Source organism: Cetorhinus maximus, chromosome 30 (genome assembly GCF_964194155.1).
Source record: "Cetorhinus maximus chromosome 30, sCetMax3.hap1.1, whole genome shotgun sequence".
Lineage (NCBI taxonomy): Eukaryota > Metazoa > Chordata > Chondrichthyes > Lamniformes > Cetorhinidae > Cetorhinus > Cetorhinus maximus.
Window position 1 is genome coordinate 2,889,130 of NC_135908.1, and position 12,788 is coordinate 2,901,917.

General features: G+C 44.1%; 1 protein-coding gene across 1 annotated transcript in view; it reads left to right on the plus strand.

The window, feature by feature from the left end:
* LOC144669924 (uncharacterized) overlaps positions 1–12,788 on the plus strand; it is a 171,549-nt gene that overhangs the window by 156,039 nt on the left and 2,722 nt on the right. The window contains exons 11-14 of the mRNA XM_078532207.1: positions 7,538–7,636; positions 9,370–9,486; positions 11,336–11,491; positions 12,721–12,781. Of these exons, the coding sequence (XP_078388333.1) occupies positions 7,538–7,636; positions 9,370–9,486; positions 11,336–11,491; positions 12,721–12,781 (433 nt within the window). The remainder of the gene's footprint in view (positions 1–7,537; positions 7,637–9,369; positions 9,487–11,335; positions 11,492–12,720; positions 12,782–12,788) is intronic.

Consider the following 12,788-nt stretch of genomic DNA (forward strand, 5'->3'; position numbering starts at 1 on the left):
TCAATATGCTTTCTTTTCCACCTTATCCGCCTGTCCTGCCATCTCCAGGGACATGTGGACATGCACTCCAAAGTCTCTCACTTCCTCTACCCCTCTCAATATCCTCCTGTTTATTGCGTATTCCCTTGCTTTGTTTGCTCTCCCCAAAGGCATTACCTCACACTTCTCTGGATTGAATTCCATTTGCCACTTTTCCACCCCCACAACCAAACCATTGATATCAATTTCAACTACCCAGCCAATTTTTGTGTCATCTGCAAATTTCCCAATCATGCCTATCGCACTTAAGTCCAAATCATTAATATATCCAACAAAGAGCAAGGGCCCCAAACACTGAGCCCTGTGGAACACCACTGGAAACTGCTTTCCATTCGCAAAAAACATCCATCGACCATTACCCTTTGTCTCCTGTTGCTGAGGCAATTTTGGATCTAACTCGCCACATTCCCCTGTATCCCATGGGCTTTTACTTTTCTGACCAGTCTGCCGTGTGGGACCTTGTCAAATACCTTACCAACATCCATTGCACCCACCCTCATCAATCCTACTTGTTACTTCTTCAAAATATCAATTAAATTCGTAAAACACAACCTTCCCCAAACAAAACCATGCTGACAATCCCTGATTAATCCGTGCCTTTCTAAGTGACAGTTTATCCTGTCTCTCTGAGTTGATTCTAATAATTTTTCCACCACCGACGTCAAACTGACTGGCTGGTAATTTTCTGGCCTATCCTTGGCAACCTTTTTAAAATATTGGTACAACATTCACAGACCTCCAACCACCTGCTACCTCACCTGGATCTTGTGATGATTGGAAAATGATCCTCAGAGCATCTGCTATTTCCTCCCTGGCTCCCTTTAACAGCCTGGGATACAATCCATCTGGCTCTGGTGATTTATCCACCTTCAATGATGCCAGTCCCTCCAGTACTTCCCCTCTCACTTTGCTTATTGTACCTAATATTTCACAACCTTCCTCTTTAACTTGAATCTCTGTATCATCCCTTTCCTTTGTGAAGACAGAGGCAAAGTACTCATTAAGAACCCTGTCCACATCTTCTGTATCCACACATAAGTTACCACATGCATCCTTGATAGGTCTTACCATTCCCTTAGTTATCCTCTTGCTCTTAATGCACTGGCAGAACATCTTTAGGTTTTCCTTGATTTTACCTGTCGATATTTTTTCATAGCATCTCTTTGCTTTCCTAATTTCCCCTTTGAATTTCACCCCTGTACTTTCTATATTCCTCTAGGATTTCTACAGTATTAAGTTTTTCGTGACTGTCATAAGCTTTCTTTTTCTGCTTTATTTATTTTTTATTCATTCACAGGATGTGGGCTTCGCTGGCTGGGCCAGCATTTATTGCCCATCCCTAATTGCCCTTGAGAAGGTGGTGATGAGCTGCCTTCTTGAACCGCTGCAGTCCATGTGGTGTAGGTACACCCACAGTGCTGTTAGGGAGGGAGTTCCAGGATTTTGACCCAGCGACAGTGAAGGAATGGTGAGGGTGGTGATGGTGATACACCTACAGTGCTATTGACTTACTTTTAGCAGTTTGATACAACTGAGTGGCTTGCTAGGCCATTTCTATAGGCAGATTTCCTTCCCTAAGGGACATTAGTGAACCAGATGGGTTTTTATGACAATCGGCGATAGTTTCACGGTCATCATTAGATTTTTCATTCCAGATATTTATTGAATTCAAATTTCACCATCTGCTGTGGTTGGATTTGAACCCAGGCCACCAGAGCATTACCCTGGCTCTCTGGAACACTAGCCCTCTTAGATAGGCTCGGATTAATTTGGGATTGTCCACTGCATAAGTTACCTTGTACATCCCTGATGGGCCTATCCTTTCCTTAGTATGCTTCTGGATAACCAGGGGGCTCTAGATTTGGCAGTACTGCCATTGTTCTTTATGGGGACATGCCTGCACTGTGTCCATAGAATCTCGCCTTTGAATGCCTCCCACTGATTTTCCTTCAAGTAACTGTATCCAGTCGACTTCACCAGATCACTTCACAGCTTCGTAAAATTTGACTTCTCCCAATTTAGAACTTTTACTCCTGTTCTATCTTTGTCCTTTTCCATAATGATGCTAAATCTAACTGTATTGTGGTCACTATCTCCAAAATGGTTCCCCCACTGCTACTTCATCCACTTGCCCTGCTTCAGTTCCTAAGACTAAATCTAGAATGATGCTCATTGGGTTGTTACATGATGACCTTGAATGCAGCTCAAGAATTTTGTGCCCTCCACACTGTTTGTATCCCAGTTGATATTGGGGTAGTTGAAATCCCCAACCATTATTGCCCTATTGTCTGTGCACTCAGGAATTTGCCTACCTATTTGCTATCACTATTTGGGGGTCTATAGCACACTCCTAGTTATAGTTTTTATTTCTGAGCTCAACCCATTATTTCCATTATCCGCCTTGGTGAGATTTGAACCAGTGTTTCTAGAGCATTAGCCTAGGCCTCTGGATTACTAATCCATTAGCATTACCACTACGCCACCATCTCTACACTTCAGGTGTAGACCCTTTGTTGGAGCTTGTCTATTAGACAGTGTCTCCATTAGGGTAGTGATTATGATCCAAAGGCCCAGGGGTTAGATTCCACCATGGATTTAATAAGATGATGACATCAGTAGAAAGTGAGAAGGAACGGTTTTAGCACCATTCGATTAAAAACCAAACTGGTTCAATATTGTCCCGTTGTGTTCAGCCATCACACAGTTGGTAGCCCCCTTGCCTCTGAGACACAAGGCAGTGTGAGGCACTCATTCAAGGCACAGGAGTCACAGCTTCAAGTCCCACTCCAGGTCTTGAGTACAAAAATCAAGGCTGACACTCCATTGCAATACTGAGGGAGTGCTGCACTGTTGGACGTGCCATCTTTTGGATGAAACATTAAACCAATGTCCCATCTGCCTGCTTGGGTGGATGTAAGAGGTCCCACGACACTTTTCTGACCAAGAGCAGGCGAGCTATCCCTGGTGTCCTGGTCAATATTTATCTCGCAATCAACATTGTAAAAAAAACCCACATTACCTGCTCATTAGCATATTGCTATTTGTGGGAGTTTACTGAACACAAACTAGCTTCCACATCACAACAGTGACCACGCTTCAAAAAGTAATTCATTGGCTGTTAACGCTTTGAGACATCCGGTGGTCATGAAAAGTGCTATATAAATGCAAGACTTACTTTCTTTCCTCTGGAAATGGAACCTGCTATTTTCACTCCGTCTGGCCTATGTAGGTAGTCACATCAACATCCGGGGGGTTATCATTGACCAGAAACTGAATTGGACTAACCATCTAAATACTGTGGCCACAAGAGCAGGTCAGAGGCTGGGAATTCTGCAGCAAGTAACTCACTTCCTGACTCCCCAAAGCCTGTTCACCATCTATGAGGCACAAGTCAGGAGTGCAATGGAATACTCTCTGCTTGCTTGGATGAGTGCAGCTCCAACAACTCTCAAGAAGCTCGGCACCATCTAGGACAAAACAGCCTGCTTGATTGGCACCCCATCCGCCACCTTAAACATTCACTCCCTCCACCACTGGCAGACAGAGACAGCAGTGTGCACCATATATAAAATGTGCTGCAGCAACTCAACGAGGCTCCTTCGACTTCGAAACCCTCAACCTCTACCACCTAGAAGGACAAGTGCAGCAGACACGTGGGAACACCACCACCACCTACAAGCTCCCCTCCAAGACACACACCATCCTGACTTGGAAATATATCGCCGTTCCTTCACTGTCACTGGGTCAAAATCCTGGAACTCCCTCCCTAACAGCACTGTGGATGTACCTACACCACATGGACTGCAGTGGTTCAAGAAAGTGGCTCACCACCACCTTCTCAAGGGCAATTAGGAATGGGCAATAAATGCTGGCCCAGCCAGCGATGCCCATGGAAGAATAAATCCCATGCTACATAGTTGATTCTTAATGCTCTCTGCTTAAAATCATTGGCCACCAGTTCCTGAGAATAGCTATGAACTGGCATTAGACATGGCCTTATTAGTGTTGACTATGTCCTAACAGCAAATTTTAAATGTTCTCTCTTTACAAACTCCTAGTGCACTTTTGGTGCAGAAAATGTTGGAAAAGCGCAAGAAATACGTGTATGCTATGGAGCTCTGTGCCAATGAAAGGGTTAACAGTCAATGAGAGTATCTGACACTGCTGTAAAATGCCTATTGAAGCAATGATAGTCAATTTAGATTGGAATGTTTGAGAATTATATTAGCAATTAGAGAGAGTGCCCTTTCATAGGCTCTGACATCACTCCATCAGCGGAGGATGTTTTGTGCTTTAACTTCTAGACACACGGGGGTGGTTTGATAATGGATTTGCTCTGACAACTAAAACAATGTAGCCAAGTCTCATTATCATAAATGAGTACGTTGACATTTCAAACCTCTTTTTACCTGGATGATTCATCAACCTAACTGGAAACTGTATGGCATAAGTTTAACGGCAGTCATTTAGTTACATTATTGTGCAATGATGGTACTGTAGCCAGGAGAATAATGACCCTTCAGGCGTTTTGTGGTGTTGTTCTACGACCTGCAGTAGATTTTGAACTGCGGGTCGAGGTCTTTGTCAGTGATTTCCCCAACCCCACTCCCATCCCTCCTGAAAGTTCCCCACAGGCACAAGCAAACCTCCAGTACCTTCCTCAAATGGATGTCCAAATGTGCACCTAGACCGCGATTTCCTGCAGGCTATTTGACTATAGCATGCTAAGCTGGATCATGTTTTCCACGACCCTACGACCCCCCACTCCAAAACCATCAGCCGCCAATACCTTGCACTGTCTTCCTAAATCCCATCCTCGTTCCACATCTCTTCCTCACCTTCGAATGGAGCCTGAAATCCCCTCTTTTCCACCCTGCCCCATCATTGCCCAATTTCTGATTTATAGCTGCCCCCTTTCTGAAATGCCTTGGGATGTTTTGCTAAAGAGAAAAATACTTCAATTTTAGATAGTGCTTTTAACGGCCAGCAGACATCTCAAAGGACTTTTTAGGCAATGAAGTACTTTTTGTTTTGAAGTGTAGTCACTGTTGAAACGTAGGAAGCTAAAACTCCCCCAAGCAGCAATGTGATAATGACCAGATAATCCGTTTTTTGAGATGTTGATTGTGGGGTAAATATTGGCCAGGCCTCCAGCATTTCTTCAAAACAGTGCTGTGGGATCTTTTACAGCCACCCAAATAGGCAGACTTGGCCTCTGGTTTAATGTCTCATCCAAAAGAGTGCCTCTGACAGTACAGCACTCCTTCAGTACTGCATTGGAGTGTCAACCTGCTTGAACCCTGGAATGGGACTTGAACCCAGAATCTTGTGATGTAGAGGCCAGAGTGCTACCAACTATCCACAGTTGACACAGTGCTATGTTAAGCATGCAGCGGCATAGTGGTATTATCACTGGACTAGTAATCCAGAGACCCAGGGTAATGCTGTGGGGACTCGGGTTCGAATCCCACTATAGCAGATGGTGGAATTTGGATCCAATAAAAATTTGGAATTAAAAATCTGACGATGACTATGAAACCATTGCTGATTATTGTAAAAACCCATCTGGTTCACTAATGCCCCTTAGGGAAAGGAATCTACTGTCCTTACCTGGTCTGGCCTACATGTAACTCTGGACCCACAGAAACGTGGTTGACTCTTAAATGACCTCTGAACAATGGGGGCAATTAGGTATGGGCAATACATGCTGGCCCAGCCAGCGATGTCCACATCCCACGAATGAATAAAATATAGAGCTGTACGTTAATGATACCCACACATTTGTACTTTCTAGCAGAGGTTCACCGAGTAATAATCTCATCATTGGTTAATTTTTGTTTTCTCTTGCCTTGCTCTAGGGCATCAGGTCAATTAAAACGTGTCCCCCCCAACCCCGCCCCATAGTTGAAGCAAGCTCACCCGGTTTGAACCTGGGACATTTCTGAAGGTTTAACTTAGTTCTTCAGGGAATAATCCTTTTACCCATTGGGTTGACAGAGCAGCTGTCAGCTGAGGTTAGTCATCGCTGAGTGCCTGTGCAGATTGCCAGTTTGTTAGAAAAGTTAATGACTCGAAGAATCTAATTCTATTCCAATTGTTTCATGGGAACGTCAAGCAATCTGTCTGAATTGCTGCTTTTCCGATTAAATGTCCCATGGAGCAGCTTTTCCAGTTCCCTTTCTCAAAAGTTTCGGGGAAACTTTCCTGCTTGTTGAGTTTGAAGGGCAAAAGGACTGGGGAGTGGAGGACTGTTCTACTCTTATCACTCACCAAAATGGTCAGATCCAAAATATTGAGTTACAAAGTGAAGAAGAATCATTTTTAGCAGTTAATGAACGTGCAAGTTTCAAAAGGCATTGGGTACTCAAAAAGACTCATTTACTCTGTTGCACTTCAGTGATTTGCACCAGTGGAACCCGCTTGCTTTGGCTGTTTTTTCCCCCATTGCAGTTCACTGCTATTGCGACTCGTTCACTGGAAACAGTCTCTCTTTTCCTGAATCGGATTGCACGTTAGCAAACCAGGAAGTTGAACTTGCACGGCTTTCCCCTCAAAACGCTGAGGTACAGAGTATCTCAGTATCACAGTGTCTTTACAGTGCAGAAGGAGGCCACTCAGCCCATCGAGTCTGCACTGTCTCTCTGAAAGAACATTCCACCTAGTCCCACTCCCCTGACTTATCCCCGTAACCCTGCACGTTCTCTCTTTTCAGGGAGCAATCCAATTCCCTTTTGAATACCTCGATCGAACTTGCCTCCACCATCCTCTCAGGAAGTTTGTTCCAGTAAATGTAAATGTCCCTTATCAACCCCCCTTCACCCACCACCCCCCCCCCACTCCAAACAACAGCATTCCCAGTAAGAACTTTATTTATAGAGTGCCTGTCACCACCTCAGGATGTCTCTAATGTCGGCCTTTTGAAGTGTAGTCACTGTACTAATGTAGGAAATTTTTTATTCTTTCCTGGGATGTGGGTGTCGCTGGCAAGGGCAGCATTTGTTGCCCATCCCTAACTGCCCTTGAGCTGGGTGGCTTGCTAGGTCATTTCAGAGGAGCAGTTAAGAGTCAACCGCATTGCTGTGGATCTGGAGTCACATGTAGGCCAGACCAGGTAAGGATGGCAGATTTTCTTCCCTAAAGGACATTAGTGAACCAGATGGGTTTTTATGACAGTTGATAATGGACAACAAATGCTGGTCTTGCCGGTGATGCCCACATACCATGAAAAAAAAAAAATCAGTGTTCCCTGGAGGCTGTAGACGTGACTGCGCAACAACCTGGAAGGTCCTGCACAAGCGGTGGCCGCAAGCTGCCCCATTTAAGACGCCACGTGAAACAATTTAAAGGTACCACACACTGAAATGAACAGGCCGCGTATGACAAAAGAAATTTTCTGAGGGAACATTAGTGACAGTTCAGGATTGCTTTTGGCGACATTCCAACGAGCAATTCATTGGTGCAAGATTAGAAAGGCCAACTATAGTCCTCTGTTTTGAAGGGGCTGGAGGAGACGATGAAGCTTGAAGAGCAGTTTTCTCAAACTCTCCAGCAGGAGAACAACAGCTTCAGCAGACGCAGCCAGCTAATGACTAATCAGGTAAGTCACTCTGGAAATGTTGCTAGGCTGTATAATCTTTCTCGCTTTAAGGAACTCCATGGGGTGACCTACTTGAGCTTTAGCCTTGGAAACTCGATCAACTTTGTCCCGTTTACGATGATAGCTCGCGTCTCTTTTGTGTGGCAGTCCCTCGCAGAACCTTCGAGAAAGGAAGAGGGGGAGACGGAGGGAGTGAAAAGTTAAGGAACAGGATAGAGCCAAAGAAAGAGATAAAGAAGAGGGAGATTTTGAAGGAAAGGGGAAGTGTAGCAAGCGGAATGGTTTTGCGAGAGAGTTCTTCAATCAACAGGCCTAATGACTGCCCTGGGGAGGGATGGGGAACCAAGTGATAGACCAGGGAGGGAAGGATGCAGGCTTAAAGTTGCATTGTAACATTGTCCTGGGACTAAGCTGCTCTTCCACTGTGGTCTTCAGTGGGACTGGGATAGATAATTATTTAGGGAGGAGGAAAGCTATTGCACTATTAAGAATGGAAACTGGGGTCAGAATGTGGAGGAAAATCATGTTTCCTCCAGATAAAAACGACGTGTGGCCTTTCACACGATGAAATGCGTCTCCGCACCCAGGTGAAAATGGCGCCCTTGGTCTCCTTATTTAAAGAGAGACTTTTAAAAAAAAATGTATTTTTTCATGAGATGTCAGCATTTAATGCCCATCCCTAATTGCCCTAGAACTGAGTGGCTTGCTGGGCCATTTCAGAGGGCAGTTAAGAGTCACATTGATGTGGATCTGGAGTCATATGTAGGCCAGACCAGGTAAGGATGGCAGATTTCCTTCCCTAAAGGACATTAGTGAACCAGATGGGTTTTTATAGCAATCGATGACAGTTTCATGGTTCACCATCACTAACTTTTAATTCCAGATTTTATTACTTGAATTTAAATTCCACCAGCTGCCCTGGTGAGATTGGAACCCATGTCCCCCTGAGCATTAGCCTGGGTCTCTGGATCACTAGTGACATTATCATTGTGCCACTATCTCCTCCAGAATATACTTGCATTGGAGGCAATTCAAAGAGGTTCTCTAGATTGATTCCTAGGACAAAGGAGTTGCCTTATGAAGGAAGGTCTGCTAAGTTGGGCCTATGCTCATTGGAATTTAGAAGAATGGGAGGTGATCTTATTGAAGCATTTAAGATTCTGAAGGAACTTGACAGGGTAGCTGCTGAGAAGATGTGGGGGAATCTAGATCTAGGAGGCACGGTTTCAAAACAAGGGTTCTCCCGTTTAAGATGGAGATGAGGAGGAATTTATTCTCTCAGGGTCATTAATCTTTGGAATTCACCACTGCATAGAGCAGTGGAGACTGGGTCATTGAGTTAGACAGATTTTTGATCAACTGCAGAGCTGAGGGTTATGGGGACAGACAGGAAAATGGAGTTAAGGCCACAATCATATCAGCCATGATCTTATTGAATGTTGGAGCAGGCTCGAGGGATTGAATGGCCTACTCCTGTCTTGTTGAGGATTGCACCAGCAAAGAACCAACACAGACACAATGGGCTGAATGGCTGCCTTCTGTGCTGTCAACGTCCATTATTCTGTTACAAACTAGCTGCAACTTAATTCCATATTCAAATTTACATTGTTATGTAGTATTGATTTTTTTAAGCATTCATTCTGGGCGGAGAAGAAAACACTTTTTCATCGGTTTTGAAGAGAACATTATCTGGAGAAAATGGGGGCTATAACAATTTTCCTGCCTTTCAATAGTTGGCCACTTTGGTGAAAGAGCAAGAAGATTTGACAAAAGCTTACAATAAGCTCCCAGACAATAGGAAAGGCAATGCCTCTCTTGAATACTGGGTGCCCAAATCGCATCTCGTCCAGGTAAGCACGCTTCATAATGTCCCGTGCAAAACTCTGCACTTCATTTTTAAGCAAAGAATCATTCTGACTTGATTTAAATGTTTAAGAAAAATCCTCACTTTCAAAGCAACAAAAAGAGAAAGTTTCGAAGAGAATGAGCACCTTTCTTTCCCCCTAGGATCAAGTGAACAGACCGTAAGTTAAACACAGCCACTGTGAGCTCAATGAATGATCTCGCTTTCCTTGCAAAAAAAAAGTAGGACAGAAGGGCTAAGTTACATTATGATGTTGGCTGCAGACAGTTGTTCATTGTCCCAGGAACTTCAGAGTTCCATTAATGGGTTTGTAATGCTGTGTGAAGGGACCTCGCTTGGTTGTCGTTGACCTTCCTAGAGATGAGCCGGATCAGATTCCTGTGCCACTCAACTTGGCACGAGCACCAGTAAGCTCTACTGGTAGTGCCAACTCTCACTGAGGCATGAGTCGCATGATTGAAAGATACTTCGTAGTTGAGAGAGCCCATTCAGCCCATCTTATTGATCCACCCAGAGCAGCCCTACATTACCTCCATTTTTTTCATCCAGCTCAACCTGTACAAAACTTTGGTTAGACCAGACTGAAAGCATTGCATGCGTTTCTGGTTGCCATATTATAAAGAGGGCATAGAGGCACTGGAGAGGGTGCAGGGAAGATTTGCAAGGATGATACAAGGAAATGCGTGGGTATACATATGGGGAAAGGATTGGCAGGCTGGGTCTCCTCCCTTGAAGAAAGAAGGCAGAGGGGGTGAATTAATAGTGGCCTTTAAAATTAGGAAAGCTTTAGAGAAAGTGGATACTTAAAGAATGTTTTCTTTTGTGGGGAAGAGCCTAACTAGAAACTGTCAAATAAGATAGTCACCAAGAAATCCAATAGGGAATTCAGGAGAAACTTCTTCACCCAATGAGTGGTGAGAATATGGAACCCGCTAGCACAGGGAGTGGATGAAGCAAACTGTATAGATACATTTAAGGGGACACTAGACAAGCAAATGGCGGGGAAGCGAATAGAAAATGACAATGATAGATTTAGAGGAGGAAAGATGGGAGAGACTTGAGTGGAGCATAAGCGCTGGCATGCACTGGTTGGGCTGAATGGCCTGTTTCAGTTTCCCTATGTAATCCTATCCTATGTAATCTAGTTGTTCCTAGTAGTTAACCGCTTTCAGGATTCTCACGTCCACCACTCTGCCCAAGTCATTTTAAGTGTTGATCATTCTGTACATTCAGATATCAGTCCAAAAGTTCCCATTTACTAGTTTGGACCTCTGTCCCTTTGTCTGACAGAGGTTTAATTTAATGTTCTGGATTAACTAATCTCATTTTATTTGTGGTTTTAGATACTTCTAAGATCACCTCACAGTTTCTTCCTATTTGTCCAGAAAAAAACGAACTCTCTCCAGTTTTTAAACATAACCTAACCCATACACCTGTTCTTATAGGGATAAGGCTCGTGACTTTTCTCTGCACTATCTCCAACATTTGAATATCTCATTTGCTTCTTGATAATCAGAACTGTTTGTACTTCACCCCAGTATCTATTTTCTCTGTGCCAGCTATTTGACTGTGCAAGGCCTCACAGCTGAGGATGATGGTAGCCATGGCCACCCAGGCTTGCACATTTCACCAGGAATCACTAACTTGAAATCAGGAGTCAGACTCTCGGCTGATTCCTTTTCTCGTTCCTGGGTGCTGAGGGTCTCTGTCACTCCGCAAACCCGATCCCGCCTGGAATTGAGTTAATGCAGCATCTCAGCCAGAGACCCGAATTGGCACGTGCCTGATCTGCACAGGTCCGACGGGATTAACCTGCTGTTCTCTACGTGTGACAGAACGTGGTGGAAATGGTGAAATCCGAGGAGGGGCAGAGACTGTGCTTGGAGGAAGAGAATCAGAGGCTGAAAGAAGGCCCTGACTTTCAGAGATTTCAGGAGCTGGAGGAGGAAATTCAGAGCCTGCAGCAGCACCTAGATTCCAAAACCGAAAAGGTAATCGCAAAGTTTACTGTGTGATCAGCAAAGTGTCTGGAGTCAAATTCCCTTGTTGTAGTGCTGTTGGGAATATGTTCTTGTTGGGGTTTGGTCTTGTGAGCTTTACTAACAAAATCTTCAAGGAGTCCAAGCATGAAAACCCTGACTGTTGGGAGGTTCTGACCAAAATTTGACTTCATGAGTGTTATAATCCGGCAAGCCAGTTGATGAAGGATGAGACTGGAGCCAATTTTTACTCAGTCTTACATTTATTTACGGACTGAAGCATTACAAGCATAGACCTCCAAACTCAACCACTCCAGAGCTTCGATAAGTGTCCCGTTATACATGCTCTAGTGAAACCCCAATTAAGGCCCATTACCTATGTGCAATTAAATGCAATTAATATACAGTTAACAATTGGCGGTTGTGCCTTCAGCTGCCAAGATCCTGAACGTTGGCATTCTCTCCCTAAACTGCTCTGCCTCTCTGCCTCCCTTTCCTCCTTTAAGACGCTCCTTAAAACCTACCTTTTACCAAGCTTTTGGTCATCTGTCTTAATAACTCCTTATGTAGCTCAGCATTAAGTTTTGTATGATTATGCTCCTTTAAATGTCTTGGGACATGTTACTGCGTTGAAGGTGCTATACAAATGCACAAACACGCATGTAATATACGCATACAAACGTACGAATTGGGAGGAGTAGGCCATTCAGCTCCACAAGCCTGCTCTGCTATTCAACAAGATCATGGCTGATCAGATTGCGGCCTCAATGACACTATCCTGCCTACCCCTGACACTGTTTGATTCCCTCATTAGTCAAGAATCTATCTACCTCTGCCATAAAAAAATATTCAATGCCCCTGCCTCTACCGCTCTCTGGGGAAGCGAGTTCCACAGACCTATGACCCTCTGAGAGAGAAAAATATTCCCCTCATCTCCATCTTAAATGAGAGACTGCTTATTTTTAAATGGTGTTCCCTAGTTCTGGATCTCTGTATATGTATGTGTATAATATATATATAGCGTGTAGGCAGCTGTTATTGTTGAAAAGCATGAGCTATTCCTCATATTTCTCTGTACTGCGATAGCATTGTGTTTAAAATATTGGTTTATTATTGCCTTGTTCCCTTTGGTGGGAAAACCTAAAGATACCTTTGACTGGGAAGTGCGATGGCTCCAGATTCTGTAAAATTAGTGAACAGTAAGGTACTTGACTTGCATAACAAGCTACATTTCATTCTAGGTGGCTGCCATGGCTTGTGAAATGGAAGCACTAAGGCACAAGAATGAATGTCTCGTGAAAGGTAAAGC